This window comes from Nuphar pumila, chromosome 13 (assembly GCF_984573655.1).
Source record: "Nuphar pumila chromosome 13, dmNupPumi1.hap1.1, whole genome shotgun sequence".
Classification (NCBI taxonomy): Eukaryota; Viridiplantae; Streptophyta; class Magnoliopsida; order Nymphaeales; family Nymphaeaceae; genus Nuphar; species Nuphar pumila.
In genome coordinates, this window is record NC_143261.1 from 92,164,632 (window position 1) to 92,182,473 (window position 17,842).

General features: G+C 37.8%; 1 protein-coding gene across 1 annotated transcript; it reads left to right on the forward strand.

Annotated features, from left to right (window-relative positions):
- The first annotated feature begins 11,020 nt into the window (after positions 1-11,020).
- LOC149819177 (dnaJ protein homolog) lies at positions 11,021-13,857 on the forward strand. The gene is made up of 6 exons (XM_089984043.1): positions 11,021-11,344; positions 12,031-12,196; positions 12,297-12,438; positions 12,527-12,803; positions 12,893-13,091; positions 13,252-13,857. Exons 1-6 carry the CDS (start codon positions 11,195-11,197, stop codon positions 13,569-13,571), a joined length of 1,254 nt encoding a protein of 417 aa, XP_089840169.1. The 5' UTR covers positions 11,021-11,194; the 3' UTR covers positions 13,572-13,857.
- Positions 13,858-17,842: the final 3,985 nt, after the last annotated feature.

The window sequence follows — 17,842 nt, forward strand, 5'->3', positions numbered from 1 at the left end:
TTTGCTTTGCTTCGTGATTAAGTAACAAACAAACCTACGATTTCCTAAGAAACGATGTGTTCTTGAAGCGAACATATAATCTACTTCATCGCAAAGAGGGTATCGATGTCGAGGAAGGAGACAACAACAGATACATGGCCAACAATGTCAAGGAAGAAGACGATGACAGCTACACGACCAACGATGGTGGCGATGGAGACGACCGCAGCTATACGACCAGTAATGGCGATTCAGACATATATTGTCTAACCCTCGTGACTAGTTTCTTCAACGTTTGCCTCTTTTGTGGCATATATTCGATTTATGTTTGTGTATTGTAGAAAGCAATTTCAATGTCGTTTACTGAATATTCTTTTGATGTTAATGAAACATCTACAAATAAAGGTGGGCTTAAACGCTGCAAAGAACTCCAAGAGAACATCAATCGACTGCAGGATGAATTTGCAGAAGGGAACACTATCAATAATTTTGTTCGTACGAAACCACTATCAGTTATATATTTATGTATGCCATGGGTATGTATGTTAACAAGTTCATATTTGTTGCAAATATACTATATCCGATTTTGTCAAGTATATTAAAAGCAACGCAACTAGCAAAACTACACGCATCGTCAACCCTTATTTTATGGTATATCGATTCTCTTTTATGTTTATTTTGTTTTTTGCTTTACTCTTATTATTTCTTGTTTCAACATTACTATTATCACTGTTTTGTTCAACAGAGTATCGTCTGTTGATTGCCATACTCCATTGGATTTCAAGATGGACTACTATACTGGGGTAACGATAATCATTGCGGAGACTTTTGGCCAAGTGAAAAAGTAAGTGAACAAACCTCTTGTTCAAGGTTAGGGCATAATAGTCCTAACACCATTTGTATGATTGATTTCTAAGATATTGTATCGATTCACAGATACTGATTCCTACACACTGGCGAACTGCTGAGCATTGGGTCTTATACGTGATGGATTTACAAGAAAAACAACTATGGTGCTACAACTCAATGGACTTTTACACTGGTATACAACGTGACAGTACACATTTGGTAAGTTTTTGTCTGTAAGTGTATCGTATCTTTTACGGTGGCCCGTAGTTTACTTTACTCTGGATTAACTACAGGAGGGATTCCTAAAAGACGTTTTGGGTGTCGAAATTGGCGAGTGGACCTTGCTCTGTGCAGACCATGCTTTTTTACAAAATAATGGCATCTATTGTGGCGTATTTATAATAAAGTATATTGAAGCAATATGCAATGGACGAGAACTTGATTTCGATGTTGTATGTTCTTTATTATCCTCTGTTATTGGGGACTTAATTTATATGTTGGTGTTACATTACATTTTGTTGCAGGATGATATACCTGGATTTCGCACAGAACTATGCCAAAAATTATCTGAGTTTCTAATTACGAAAGAGAACAAAAATCATCCGCGAAGAGTACTTACAAGGCAATGAACGACGCACCCCCCCAAGTGGAGCACAGGGTTAATATGTATAAAGATTTCTATAGTTTTCGTAGACTGTGTATACCAATTGTTTTATACATATTTTGTAAGATTATTCTAATAGATTTTGTAGACTGTATATACAAATTTTGTATACAAATTTTGTAAGACTGTGTTTAGAAATTATGTAAATCTCTCTAGGTTGAAATAAAAATTTAATTTTACTAAACACACAAATAAGTTGGACTCTTATTTCTTACATATATAGACGACTACTCTCTGTATATGTATCTTTACTTACAATTTGAGAAATTTAAAGTCTTTCAGGCCATTAGTCTGGTTTACAAAAGAAGAATGCATTATGCCTTAGTATACCATGCGTTTATATATGTCTGAAAAGATTTGCACACACATTCATAAACGGCTGAAACGATTAGCATAAACAATGACCAAATAGATTACCGATGTGTACGGTGAACAAATTGGGGTAATGTTCGTCATTCGTTAATGAAAATCGTATCAGTGATTGGTGTTGTGTACTGTTAAGAAATCTTTGTAATGCTCACTCTCCGTAAATGAAAATAGTAAAGCGATTTCACGTTCTTTTTTGTAACATGAAATTCTATAAGTGTAGCACACAAATGTCACTTAACAAATCTTTGTAATGATTGGCCTTCGTAAATTTAAATCAAACAAGCGTTTATATATGTCTGAAAAGATTTTCACACACATTCATAAACAGCTGAAACGATTAGTACAAACAATGACCAAATAGATTACCGATGTGTACGGTGAACAAATCAGGGTAATGTTCACCATTCATTAATGAAATTCATATCAGAGATTTGGTGTTGTGTACTGTTAAGAAATCGTTGTAATGCTCACCCTACGTAAATAAAAATTGTAAAGCAATTTCACATTCTTTTCTGTAACATGAAATTCTATAAGTGTAGCACATAAATGTCACTTAACAAATTGTTGTAATGATCGGCCTTCGTAAATTTAAATCGAACAAGCTTTTATATATGTCTGAAAAGATTTGCACACGCATTCATAAATGGCTGAAACGATTTGCATAAACAATGACCAAATAGATTACTGATGTGTATGGTGAACAAATCTGGGTAATGTCCATCATTCGTTAATGAAAATCGTATAAGTGATTGGCGTTGTGTACTGTTAAGAAATCGTTGTAATGCTCACCCTTCGTAAATGAAAATCGAAAAGCGATTACCATTTTGTACTGTGAACAAAGCCTTGTAATGTTCGCCCTTCGTAATTGAAAATCCTATAATCGATTATGGTTTAGGGTTTAGGTTTTACGGTTAGGTTTAGGGTTATAGTTTAAGTATTAGGTTTTAGGGTTTAGGTAGCAGGGTTTAGGGTTTAGGATTTATGTAGTAGGGTTTGGGGTTTAGGGCTTAGTGTTTAGGGTTTAGGTTTTAGGTTTTACGGTTAGGGTTAGGGTTAGTGTTAGGGTTATGGTTATGGTTTAGGTATTAGGTTTTAGGGTTTAGGTAGTAGGGTTTAGGGTTTATGTAGTAGGGTTTATGGTTTAGGGTTTATGGTTTAGGTTTTACGATTAGGGTTATGGTTTAGGTATTAGGGTTTAGGTAGCAGGGTTTAGTGTTTAAGGTTTAGGGTTTAGGTACTATGGTTTATGGTTTAGGTATAGGGTTTATGGTTTAGGATTTAGGTAGTAGGGTTTAGGGCTTACTGTTTAGGGTTTAGTGTTTAGGGTTTTACGGTTTATGGTTTATGGTATACAGTTTAGGGTGTAAGGTTTAAGGTTTATGGTTTAATGTTTAGGGCTTAGGGTTTATGGTGTACGGTTTAGGGTTTAGGTTATAGGGTTTAGGGTTTTGTGTTCAGGGTTTAGGGTGTAGGGTTTAAGAAGCTACCGAGACAACGATATATCTTTGTTTGTCTTTATGAATTTTGTTTGTCTTTATGAATGATAGTGATATATAATATCGCGATTGACGAGCTTTGTGTTTTAAGTTTATGGATTGTTGGTGTAGAGAATTGGATTTAGGGTTTAGGGTGACGAGATTTGTCTATGTGAACGATAAAGCCTATCGCAATTTACAATTTCATGACGATTTAAGTCATAGTTGCAAAATAATTTCACTGTGACGATTTGTCTGACCGCGATTTATGTTGACGAGCTTTATCTAGTTAACGATTTGCCTATCACAATTTACACAATCACATATAAAAGATGCAAAAGTTATTGAAAAACAAATCCACATGAGACGTGCTATCATGATTTGACTGATTCGTCCTATCACTTTGATTAGTTTTGTATAAGAAAGATGAAATGACATTTTTTAATTTCATTATTGCGCAATGCAATTTATAGGCTCTCATTTTTTGGTAACTGGCGTTATTTGTTTGAAAACTGGAGGTCTGTGAAATGATGTTTCTTTTTTATATGAATGACACATCGCATAAGTACTGGATGGTGTGATTATCCTCTGCTTCGTGAACAAGGAACAGACAAATCGTCAGTTTCTTTATAAATGACGTGTTCGTGAATCGAACATATAACCTACTTCATTGCAAATGGGGTATCGATATCGATGAAGGAGAAGACGACAACTACACGACCAACGATGGCGAATCAGGCATATATTGTCTAAACATCGTGTCTATTTTTTTCAAAATTCGTCTCTTTTATGCTGTTTATGCGATTTGTGCGGTATATTGTATAATAGAATTTCAATATCGTTTATTGAATATTCTGCTAATATCAGTGGAACATTCACCAAAAAAGGTGAACAAAAACTCAGCAAATCACTCCAAGAGAACATCAATCGCCTGCAAAATGAATTCGCTAAAGGGAACACTATCAGGAATTTTGTTCATATGAAACTACTATCGGTTATATATTTATGTATGACATGTGCATGTACGTTAACAAATTCATATTTGTTGCAAACAGACTATATCCAATTTCGTTAAGTATATTAAAAACAACACAACAAGCAAAATTAGATGCATCGTCAACCCTTATTTCATGGTATATCGATTCTCTTATATGTTTATTTTGTTTTTTTATTTACTCTTGTTGCTTCATATTTTAATATTGCTATTATCACTGTTTCGTTCAACAGAGTATCGTTCATCGATTGCCATACTCCATTGGATTTCAAGATGGACTACCATACTGGGTTAACGATGATCATTACAGAGACTTTTAGGCAAGTGAAAAAGTAAGTGAACAAACCTCTTGTGCAAGGTTACAACATAACAGTCCTAACACTATTTGTATGATCGATTTGTAGATATTGATTTCTACACTCTGACATTCTGAAAAGCATTGGGTCTTATATGTGATGAATTTACAACAACAAACAACAACAACAACTACGCCTTCATCCCAAAACAATTGGGGTCAGCGATATGAACCAAAAAAGAAATTCATTTTGGGTCTTCCACAAGAATCCTTTTCCTCCAATCATTTCTATCCAACGCCATGTCCTTGGTGAGGTTCAAAGCATTCATATCCTTTCTTATCATCTCCATCCAAGTCTTCCTAGGCCTACCCCGACCTCTTTTAACTAATATATTTTCCCATTTCTCCAACCTTCTAACTGGAGCATCATTAGGCCTTCGCCGAATATGTCCAAACCACCGTAAACGATTCTCTCGCATCTTATTTTCAATGGGTGCAACACCTACCTTCTTACGTATCTCTTCGTTCCGAATCTTATCTTTTATTGTATTTCCACACATCCATCTAAGCATCCGCATCTCAGCTACACTCATTTTTTGAATATGATGTCTCTTGGCAGCCCAACATTCCGTACCATATAGTAAAGCGGGTCTAATAGTCGTCCTATAAAACTTTCCCTTCAACCGCAATGGCATTCTACGATCGCACATCACTCCAGTAGCACTTTTCCATTTCATCCACCCAACCTTTATCCTATGATTTACATCTCCATCAATTTCTCCATACTTTTGAATGATGGATCCCAAATATTTGAAATAATCATTCACCGGTATATCTTGCTCACCAAGCTTCACTACACTCCCATCACTACTTCGTTGCTTACTAAACCGACATTCCATATATTCAGTCTTACTCTTACTCAACTTAAAACCTCTAGCTTCCAATGTCTGTCTCCATAATTCTAACTTAGCATTAACCCCAGCTCTAGACTCATCAATCAAAACAATATCATCAGCAAACAACATACACCACGGTACATTTTCTTGAATTGATCTCGTAAGCTCATCCATCACTATCGCAAATAGGAAAGGGCTTAAAGCAGATCCTTGATGTAACCCAACCGTTATCGGAAAATTGGTTGTCACCCCTCCACAAGTGCGGACATTGGTTACTACTCCTTCATACATATCTTTAATTATACTAATGTACTTGAGAGAAATACCTTTCTTCATCATTGTCCACCAGAGAACGTCCCTAGGTACTCTATCGTATGCCTTCTCTAAATCAATAAAAACCATATGCAAATCTTTGTTCCTCTCACTATATCTTTCAATAAGTTGTCTAAGAAGATGTATAGCTTCCATAGTTGATCTTCCAGGCATAAAACCAAATTGATTCTCCGATATCATGACAACCTTCCTCAACCTAGACTCAATCACCCTCTCCCAAAGTTTCATAGTATGACTCATGAGTTTTATATCACGATAGTTTGTGCAATCTTGTATATCACCCTTATTCTTATATAAAGGCACCAAAGTACTCTTCCTCCACTCATTAGGCATCTTATTTGTTCGCCAAATCAAGTTAAAAAGATTTGTCAACCATTCTAAACCTTTCTCTCCCAAGCATTTCCAAGCCTCGATAGGTATACCATCTAGGCCAACTGCCCTTCTTGATTTCATTTTCTTCAAAGCCTCTGCAATTTCTTTTTTTTGAATCTTGCGCATGAAGTCACGATTTATCTCATGAAAAGGAATGGAGAAGTCTCCAAGATCTTGAGCATGACTATCATTAAATAGCTTATCAAAATAATCTTTCCATCTCTCCTTAATCTCCTCATCTTTGACTAAAACCCTTTGCGTTTCATCTTTGATACATCTAACCATACCCAAATCCTTCGATTTCCTATCTCTCATCTTTGCAAGCCTATAAATATCCTTCTCGCCTTCTTTGGTATCCAACTTGTGATAAACCTCCTTATATACCTTAGCCCTCGCGTTTCGAACAACTTTTTTAGCTTCCTTCTTTGCTATCATATACTTCTCCAAATTCTCATTATCACGACTCTTACTTAGATTTCTATAACACTCTCTTTTAACCTTAATAGCTAATTTGACATCCTCGTTCCACCATGATGTATCCTTACCTAGTGGTGCACCGCCTTTAGACTCACCCAATACCTCCTTAGCTACTTTTCTCATACCACCCGCTATCTTATTCCACATTGATTCTGAATCCTCCTCGAGACACCAATCAACTTCCTTAACTACCTGCTCTACAAACATTCCTTGTTTAGCTTCTTTCAGTGCCCACCACTTAATTCTAGGATCTATCCTATGTCTATCCCTTTTGCGACATTGTCTAATTCTAAGATCTAAAATTAAGACTCTATGTTGTGTAGCTACACTTTCTCCTGGTATAACCTTACAATCAATGCAACAACCCCTATCTCTCTTTCTAAGTAGGAAAAAAATCTATCTGACTCGTATTAACCCCACTTTTAAATGTTACTAGGTGAGACTCCCTCTTCCTAAACCAAGTGTTTGCTAAGATCATATCATAGGACAAACAAAAATCTAAAATCCTTTCTCCACTTTCATTTCTTTCTCCTATACCATAGCCTCCATGGATATTCTCAAATCCATCCCTACTAATGCCTACATGTCCATTAAGGTCACCGCCGATGAAAAGCTTTTCTCCATAAGATGTCTCTTGTACTACTCCATCTAATTCTTCCCAAAATTGATGCTTAATGGAATCATCTAAACCTACTTGAGGTGCATAAACACTAATAATACTAATAATATCCGTACCTAATACTAATTTAATAAGTAAAATTCTATTACCCTTCCTACGGACCTCAACTACATTATCTATAAACTGACGACTCATAACAATCCCTACTCCATTCCTATTCCTATTTATTTCTGTATACCAAATCTTATATCCCCAAGGTTCTATCACTTTAGCTTTCTCACCTACCCATTTGGTCTCTTGAAGACATAAAATATCAATCTTTCTCCTACACATAACATCTACTAACTCTACCAACTTACCAGTTAAAGACCCTATGTTCCAAGTGGCTAACCTAATTTTATGGTCTTGGACTAACTTCTTTACCCCCACCCGTCCAACAAAGTGAGAGAACCCTTGCCTATTTGACACCACACCCGGGCGCCGGTGTGACGCGTCGCTTCTGGGCGACGACCTAGCAACCCTTGCACATTTATCACTGCCTCCGGGCCTAGAGAGTACAGCGCGTCGCTCAGTAGGGAACGCCCCAACGAAATTCTCATATTGGTTCATTTTCATAGGATATGACAAAGTTTTTATGCTGGCTGTCACAGGCCTACCGCAACCCTCCTCCTTTATCCGGGCTTGGGACCGGCAGTGTATAACTACACAGGCGGAGTTATGTGATGAATTTACATGAAAAACAAATATGGTGTTACAATTCATTGGACTTACACAGTGGTTTAAAACTTGATATTTCACATTTTGTAAGATTCCATCTATAAGGGTATCGTATCATGTACGGTGGTCAAGAATTTACTTTCTCCTGCGTTAATCATAGGTCGGATTCATCAAAGACATTTTGAGAGTCGACATTGGCGAGTGGATCTTTAGCTTAGCACATAATGCTCCTTTACAAAATAATGGCATCGATTATGGCATATTTGTAATCAAGTATATTGTATAGAGTGGTCGAGAACCTTATTTTGATGTTGTATGCTCTTTATTACCCTCTATTATTGGGGACTCGATGTATATATTGGTGCCACATTTCATTTTTTTGCATGTTGATATGCCTGAATTCCACACAGAACTATGCAGAAAATTGACGAAGTTTCTAATTGCGGAAGAGAAAAAAACTCAATCGGCAAGAACACCTAAAAGGCAACGAACGATGGGACCCCCCCACAAGAGTAATTTGATGTGCATCAACTTCTAGCAGATTTTATAGACTGTACAACCAAATTTTGTATAAACAATTCTTGTAGACTATGTATAAAAATTATGTAAATATCTCTAGGTTCAAATAAATAAAATTTTAATTTCACTAAACACGCCAATAAATTGAATTGTTATATAGTAAAAGCAAATCGTTGTTATGGTCGCCCTTTGTAATTGAAAATCGTTCAAGCGATTAGCATTGTGTAAAATGGAAAAGAGCTATTTTCTTGAACGTGACTTTATATAAGTGTATAAACATTATTTACACAAATATTAATAAACGGTAAAATCAATTTGCGCAAGCAATGACAATGCACCTTTACCATGATTTGTACTCTTGAACAGAGCACTTGCCATCCAATTGTGATTGACATAGACGTGGTTTTCCGATTTGCTATTACGGGCAATGTATATGTCATCGATTTTTCCTAACCGCTTTTACGGGCGATTGGGAAAGTGGGTTTAAGGTTTTCGGGTTTTACTTCAACGCTAAAAAATGAGTTAGATTCTTGAATACAAATGATTTCGTTCGTAAATACAAACAAAGACATATCATTGTCGTCGTAACTTCATAACTACAAATCCACATGATTTACATGATTTACATGATTTACAACCACATTCGTATATAAAAAATATTAGTAACTGGTTACAATATCTATGTGCAGCTGAGGATACATCCTCTCCAAGTAAATGAGCTCAGTAGTAATGGCACCCCACTGTACCATTTTTCTCAGACCAAGGTTGATTATCAGAGACTCTAGCATTAGTGTGCTCTTGACAATATGCTTCACCAACTTCAGCTCAGGCACCATCCCCTTGAAGGAGCCGAAGATGCCTCTGAGCATGAAATGTTTAAGAAACACCATGGTAGGAACTGTCAGTGCATGTCTCCTTGTGGTGGGACGTTACAGGTTCAAACCCCAGTGGTAAGTTGAATAATAACTGGTGGGGTCGGACTAACCTCATCTTGCCTTTCAAAAAAAAAATGAAATATTTAAGAAAAATAAGAGGAAGCCAGTAAGAAACAACATTGAAAATGAGTAGAAAGCGTTATAAAAAATATATATACTTTTTTTTTTACTTAAAGTGCATTTTAAAGTTTTTATAAAAAATCCGTGAATTTTAAATTTTTTCTCAAAATAATTGTCATATTTAAGTTTTTTATTAATTATTTAGAAATATTTTTATTCATAAAATTTGTCTTTGTCAACATCAAGCCAAGTTAAATTTCATAATGGGAGAAGCAAGGTCCTGATCGGAAACTTCTTAAAAGTATGAAATAAGACTGTGGTTCCGCGCTTTCAACGTGAGCTTACTCTCTGTAAGCTTTCAAGGTCTTTACAAGCAACATGTTGTCTTTGAGATCCACTATTACACTCTCTGTAATTTTTTTTCTCTAAAGGCAAGCTGGTATTAGGCAGACATAGGGCTGGCCCGCTAATGGACTGATTCGATTGGGCCATTGGCCGGGTTGACTGGGCCGTTGACCCAACCCATTTACTACCGGGCTGGGTTTTGGCCTGGTTCTTAACGAGGTTGGGTTTGAAGAGAGGCCCATGGCTTGTGAAGCATGGGCCGGGTCTCAGCTGACCCAAATAAGACGATTTCTACACAAAACAATCTTAGCCAACTCTGTATGCAATTAATATGATTTGATGCAATTAATTATTTTTTTTCTAAAAATTAGTGCAATTAATTAAGTAATTAAAAGTAATTAACAAGTTTTCATGTACCCAAGTTACTATGTGATCTTTAGTTTTCATAAAAAATTAATTTTACTTTTTATTTTTTATAACTCAGGCCCATCGGGCCAGCCCAATAGCCCGCAGGCAGGCTTGCTAATGGATCGGGCTGGGTTTCTGCCTGGTTTCTAATGGGCTCGAGCCTAAAATCCTGGCCCAAACCCCAGATTGTTCTTCTAGAAAAAAATAACTACAATTTAACCTCACTAAATACAAATATGGTTCTGTTCAAAACCAGTCCATATTAAATTCAGGGCGCAAGCCAAACGCATGTTACAAATTCTTGACGAGAAAAAATGTCGCGATAAACTAATCTTTTTTCAGAAAATCTCTATACGAAATAAATTAAAAATGGAAGAACATACGGAACTGTAAAAAAAATAAAAAAAATGCTTTGAAAATATCGCGTTGTTGCATAACAGCGACAAGTAATTATCCACAACCGATTCGTTTCGGATAGCAAACGGCGAGACGTTCCGGTTTCGAGGAACCCTCCAGAAGGGAAGAGAGAAGTGAAAACATCACACGCAAGTCGTCCACCCAGATGACGCAGGTCCTTCGAGAAGCTTCTACCCAAATCGACGGCCCACAGCCTCGATCTCACATCCGCAGGTCAACCGGAACCGTCCATCGTAAGCATTAAGGCGTCAGGTATGCGAACCCATCACCAGCGAATCTTCCTCTCTATCTCACACCGTCCTTGTCCTGTTTGTTTTTCCTCCCTTCTCACCGAAGCATCAGTGAACGAAGTAAGAGAAGGATTTCTCTTTATATTTTCTTCTTCTTCTTCCTCCTCTGCGAACGATCTGGTGGGGAAATTCGAAAGGGTTGCTCGTGAAGGAGAAGGAGGAGGAAGAAGAAAAGGAGAAGATGTTCGGGAGGGCTCCGAAGAAGAGTAACAACAGTCGGTACTATGAGATACTGGGGGCGTCGAAGAACGCCTCCCAGGATGATCTGAAGAAGGCCTACAGGAAGGCTGCCATCAAGAACCATCCTGACAAGGGTGGCGATCCCGAGAAGGTATATCCTAATCTTCTCTCTCTCTCCTCTCTCTCACGGATCATGGTCGAACAGTCCTCAATTTCGAGTCTTTTTAATTCCAATGTCCTTTTGTTTCTGGTGTCTGGTTCGGTTCCTGGATACTGGTTTCTGGGTAATTTTCAGAATGTTGATTCAATGGAAACGATGGTGTGCCCGTTTCGTCTGTTTCCTTCTTTGTTCAGTATTGCGTGTGAAATTCATTTGGGCTGGAATTGAAATAACTCTTCTTCTTCTTCTTTTTTCAAAGAAGAAGAATAAGAGTGATTTCAATTCCAATTTTGCACCTGTTTTTTGTCATCGTCGTCACTAGAACCTCAATTTCGTGCCTGTTTTTTTATGCCATCGTGTTTGGTTCTGGTTTCTGGGTTATTCTTAGGGTTTTTTATTCAATCCAACTTTTTTTTTCTCTTTGTTGTACGTGCATGTGAAATTCGATATTCTTCCTCTTGTTACTGCCATCGTGTGATTCTCGATTTCGAGTCTTTTTTTTATTCTGTCGTATTTTTTTGCTTCTGGCTTATGCCCAGAAGTTCGATTCAACGGAAAAGATGGTGTGGGCTGTGCGCCTTTCTTCTTTATCTCTCTTTGTTGAATATGATCGTGTGAAGTTCGGCCTTTTAACGTTTTTTTTTGTAATTGAAATTGTTCTTCTTCTTCCTTTGCAGTTTAAAGAGCTAGCTCAGGCTTACGAGGTGCTGAGCGATCCAGAGAAGCGGGAAATCTATGACATGTATGGCGAAGATGCGATCAAGGAAGGAATGGGTGGTGGCGGTGCCGCCCACGATCCGTTCGACTTCTTCCAATCCTTCTTCGGTGGGGGTTCCTTCGGAGGTACGTCGCGAAATCGAGTAGTTCTTGAAATCGAATTGCGTTTTGATAGGGTCGTGGTGGTTTGGTTTAACGGAACTTTTTCACTCTCTGTATCGTGTAGGTGGCAGTAGCAGCAGGGGAAGGAGGCAGAGGAGGGGCGAGGATGTGATCCACACTCTCAAGGTGTCTCTGGAAGAGCTTTACAACGGCACCTCAAGGAAGCTCTCACTCTCTCGGAAAGTCATCTGCTCCAAATGCAAGGGGTGAGCAAGCTTTAGGCTCCTCTGTTCTGTGTGCTTCTCTGGATTTGATCGAATTTCTGACATTGCCATCGTCTTTTTTTTTTCGCAGAAAAGGATCTAAATCGGGGGCTTCCATGAAATGCCGCGGTTGCCAAGGTAGTGGAATGAAGGTCACCATCCGTCAATTGGGGTCTTCCTTGATCCAGCAAATGCAGCAGCCCTGCAATGACTGTAAAGGGACCGGCGAGACGATCAGCGACAATGATCGGTGCCCGCGGTGCAGGGGAGAGAAGGTGGTCCAGGAGAATAAGGTGGTTGAGGTTATCATTGAGAAGGGTATGCAGAATGGCCAGAAGATCACTTTCCCGGGCGAGGCAGATGAATCTGTATGTTAATTTTCATTGTCTTCGTCTTCATAGTTGTTCTGGTTGATTTTGTCTGAAACTTTACTGATTTGATGCTTCTGTGATCACAGCCGGACACGGTGACGGGCGATATGGTGTTCATCCTGCAACAAAAGGAGCATCCGAGGTTCAAGAGGAAGGGGGACGACCTCTTTGTGGAGAACGCTCTTTCTCTAACAGAAGCACTCTGTGGTTTCCAATTCATAGTGACCCACTTGGACAATAGGCAATTGCTGATCAAGTCTCAACCAGGGGAGGTCATCAAGCCCGGTGAGCTCTGCCTTCCTTCAACTGTTAGTTTACAGCAGAACATTGGACAGAATTATCGGCTAATTCGGGTTCCGGAGCTGAGTTTGTCTCAGCAAGGTTGCTTAATTGGTTGTTCTCGTTTTGCAAGGTTGCTTAATTGGTTGTTCTTGTTTTGTTACAGATCAATACAAGGCGATCAACGATGAGGGTATGCCAATGTACCAGAGGCCCTTCATGAGAGGGAAGCTCTACATCCACTTCAACATCGACCTCCCGGATTCGCTCACGTTGGAGCAGTGCAAGGCGCTTGAAGTGGTTCTGCCGCCGAGGGCATCGGCGGGGCTGTCGGACATGGAATTGGACGAGTGCGAGGAGACTACGCTGCACAACGTCAACATTGATGAGGAGATGAGGAGGAAGCAGAGCCAGGCGCAGGAGGCTTACGACGAGGATGAAGAAGCCACCGGTGGTGCACAGAGGGTGCAGTGTGCGCAGCAGTAAGAGGGGTGGTTGGCCTTGAAGAAGGAAGCAGAAGATCCCCCTAAGTGCTGTATTCTGTTCTTCTTTGGGGGGCCACCCTCCATGGTGGGGAGTGAATTGGTGCCTAAGAGATGGTACTGCCTGCAGACAATGGCTTGTTCTGCTGGTTGGTCGACTGGTGATGTTTCTGTGTATAGTTTTACGTGCTGTTTGTGGTGTGATTGCGAGTATGATGCCCTCTACGGCATGTCTTTTGTATTTTCCCTTCTTTCTCCATAAATACAAAGACTGAGCTTGTTCACGAGTTAGTTCATTATTCTGCATGATGAGAGTTGGGGTATCACTCTCTTGTTAGCCTAAAAGGGATGGGGGAAGTGAGTTACCGGATGCTGCCATGGCCGATCCAACCAACATTTTGGAAGATGCAGGTTGTCGGCATTTTCTTCAGCCAATCAATGTTTCCAATGAGCTCAGGTATGTCTAATGGTGGGTAGGACCCACCCAAAGAGATAAATCAGACACTTATGTGACACTCATCACATCACTACGGGTCTTCTCTCTATACTAAGATTTAGTAGAGGTCCATAATAGGCATTAAACATCAGTGACTACTTCCAAAGGGCCCTTATTAATGATTTAGTGATAATCTCTCACAAATAGGCGCGCTCCATGCAATGCAGTACCCCCATTTTATTTGCATATTCATATGTTCATTTTATTATAGTGAAATCGTTTTATCATAAATTGGCCTACAATTTTGGCACCTTCTGATGGCCTTTTTTGTTTCTTCTACAAGTGTTTAGTCATTGCAACTATTACAACTTTCTTGAGTATTTACATAAGAAGAATGATTAGGGATAAGACACCCATCCATGATTCATAAATGAATGTCGACATATCATTTCTTTTACCAATACAATGCAAACCAAAAGGGCCTCTTAGTGGCTCTCGATCAACGTTGGCTTGTTAATCAATTGGATGTTTACAATGTGTTTATTCATGGTTCTATTATTGAGGAAGTCTATATGAAACAACCACAAGGATTTTAGCATTCTCGCTTTCATCATCATGTGTGTAAGCTTTATTAAGTACTCTATGGCCTCAAACATGGACATGGGGCATGGTACCAATGTCTGAGTAATGTACTTGTATACAATAGTTTTGTTGAATATCATGCATATGCCTCTTTCTTTATTTTTGCACAAACCTAATTTAACTTCTTATATCCTAGTATATGTTGATGACATTCTGGTTATAGGTAGATCTCCTACTTTGTTCGGTCCTTAATTACATGACTAGTTCAAAGTTTCGCTTTAAAGGGCCTTGGGCATGTAAACTATTTTTTGGGCATTGAAGTTGTTCACATTATTCATTATAGATTTTTTATAAGACTGTCCACCTTTGCCTTTTGGTGCTCCTAATGATAGAAAAGTGATGTATGTGTTTTTTGGTCTCAACATTATCTCATGGAGCTCAAAGAAGTAGCATGTAGTTGCCCAATCCATCATAGAGGTCGGATACAAAGTAGTCACTAATGCAACAATCAATTTTTTTTGGGTTCATGCCCGATTTTGAGAACTTAACATCCCTATCTACTTGTTGCCTACTCTCTAGTAATACAATGTTTCTGCTACATACCTAGCTACGAACCCCATCGTTCACAGTCGCAGTAAATACAATGAAATTGATGTTCACTTTGTTCGGGATCACATTGGCAAAGACAAACTTAAGGTGTCTCACATTTCTTCATCAGATCAAATTGCAGATGTTCTCGTTAAAGCACTTCCACTGCTATTGTTTCAATTTTTATGGTCCAAACTCAATGTCTATCTCAAACCGTTGGGTTCATAGAGGGATGTTAGAATATCATATACGAATCCACTAACCATGTCCAGATCCGACACTGAGAAGATTCAAGAAGATCACACTCAACAAGAAATCCTCATCATCAAAGAGTCCAAGATAGGCATACAAGACCAAATTTTGGTGTCAAAGAAGAAACTATAAGACTTTCACATAAGAAATCGTCCCAATGGGACTCCAAAAACACGATCTCAAGTTATTCTTGTGATTATGTTTGTTCTACATTCTATTTTTGATGCTCTTTTATGAATGACTTAATTGGATGATCCAAGAGCTAAACGAACCATGTGGATCACAATTGTAAAGTCGGAATAAAACAAACAAACAAAAGATAAACATTTTTAGAAATCAGAACCATCCATTTCCTCCTACTTTGGTAAGAGAAATCAACCACTATATATTTATGAAAATCATTATATATATATATATATATATAATGATTTCTCCCAAGTACATTAGTATAATTAAAGATATGTATGAAGGAGTAGTAACCAATGTCCGCACTTGTGGAGGTGTGACAACCAATTTTCCGATAACGGTTGGGTTACATCAAGGATCTGCTTTAAGCCCTTTCCTATTTGCGATAGTGATGGATGAGCTTACGAGATCAATTCAAGAAAATGTACCGTGGTGTATGTTGTTTGCTGATGATATTGTTTTGATTGATGAGTCTAGAGCTGAGGTTAATGCTAAGTTAGAATTATGGAGACAGACATTGGAAGCTAGAGGTTTTAAGTTGAGTAAGAGTAAGACTGAATATATGGAATGTTGGTTTAGTAAGCAACGAAGTAGTGATGGGAGTGTAGTGAAGCTTGGTGAGCAAGAAATACCGGTGAATGATTATTTCAAATATTTGGGATCCATCATTCAAAAGTATGGAGAAATTGATGGAGATGTAAATCATAGGATAAAGGTTGGGTGGATGAAATGGAAAAGTGCAACTGGAGTGTTGTGCGATCGTAGAATGCCATTGCGGTTGAAGGGAAAGTTTTATAGGACGACTATTAGACCTGCTTTACTATATGGTACGGAATGTTGGGCTGCCAAGAGACATCATATTCAAAAAATGAGTGTAGCTGAGATGCAGATGCTTAGATAGATGTGTGGAAATACAATAAAAGATAAGATTCAGAACGAGGAGATACGTAAGAAGGTAGGTGTTGCACCCATTGAGAATAAGATGCGAGAGAGTCGTTTACGGTGGTTTGGACATATTCGGCGAAGGCCTAATGATGCTCCAGTTAGAAGGTTGGAGAAATGGGAAAATATATTAGTTAAAAGAGGTCGGGGTAGGCCTAGGAAGACTTGGATGGAGATGATAAGAAAGGATATGAATGCTTTGAACCTCACCGAGGACATGGCATTGGATAGAAATGATTGGAGGAAAAGGATTCATGTGGAAGACCCAAAATGAATTTCTTTTTTGGTTCATATCGCTAACCCCAATTGTTTTGGGATGAAAGCGTAGTTGTTGTATTATATATATATATATATATATATATATATATATATATATATATATATATATATATATATATATATATATATATATATATATATATATATATATATATATATGATGCAAACATCAAAGAGTAATATGTTAAATGGGTTTTTTCCAGCTTTTCATTTTATTAATTTCTGACCATATAGATGTGATCTATGTACTTGATTTTATAGGAATCATCATTTGGAGTGCTTGATTCCAACACATGAATGGGTTTTGATAAGGTTAGAAAAATAAATTGTCCAAAATCTTTATAATTTTTCAAAGCTCTAAACATTGTTTTGTTTTTCATCAAAAACACATGAGTCGGCTATCAATTCCTAGTAATTTGACCATGTCAAACACATCCATAGGGTAATAATTGCAAAAGAAAAAAATCAGAAAGGCCAAAAAACCTATTTAACATGTTTGCAACACTATATCTATATAGGGACATCATTCACTTCCCTCGTAAGCAAGAACCCCCAGTTAAAACTCACATGGGATGCTATTTTGACCAAATCTGACCTCATGGATTTGAACCCAGTCAAATGCTAGAAATCGATCCTTGGATTATAACTTTCAATGTAAAAATATGTTTTTTTTAATATGTGAAAATTTGATGCATTGTAAGTCGTTAATCTTTTAACTCTCTTAAAATCTGACATATACACCAAAAATACGTGATCTAAAGATCAATTTCTACTAAACTTAATATGCAGATCACATTGATAGATGTAGATGTGCACATCATAAAAAAAATAAAAAAGTTATATTTTTCATTTGGTGATTTTTTACCCACGAGGGTAACAAACATAATCTCATATATATATATATAGTACACTTGATTTATATAGATATAAGCTTCATTTGGAAAATTTATCCTTCAGATCATGTTTTAAAGTTGACTTAGGAATGACGTTTTTTACCATTTCTAGATCAA

What these genes read in the sequence shown, in the direction of transcription:
- LOC149819177 (XM_089984043.1), top strand. Translation starts at nt 11,195, where the DNA reads ATGTTCGGGAGGGCTCCGAAGAAGAGTAACAACAGTCGGTACTATGAG. An exon ending in CGGTGGGGGTTCCTTCGGAG is followed by an intron (nt 12,197 to 12,296) that starts GTACGTCGCGAA and finishes TGTATCGTGTAG; the next exon opens with GTGGCAGTAGCAGCAGGGGA. An exon ending in CGGGCGAGGCAGATGAATCT is followed by an intron (nt 12,804 to 12,892) that starts GTATGTTAATTT and finishes CTGTGATCACAG; the next exon opens with CCGGACACGGTGACGGGCGA.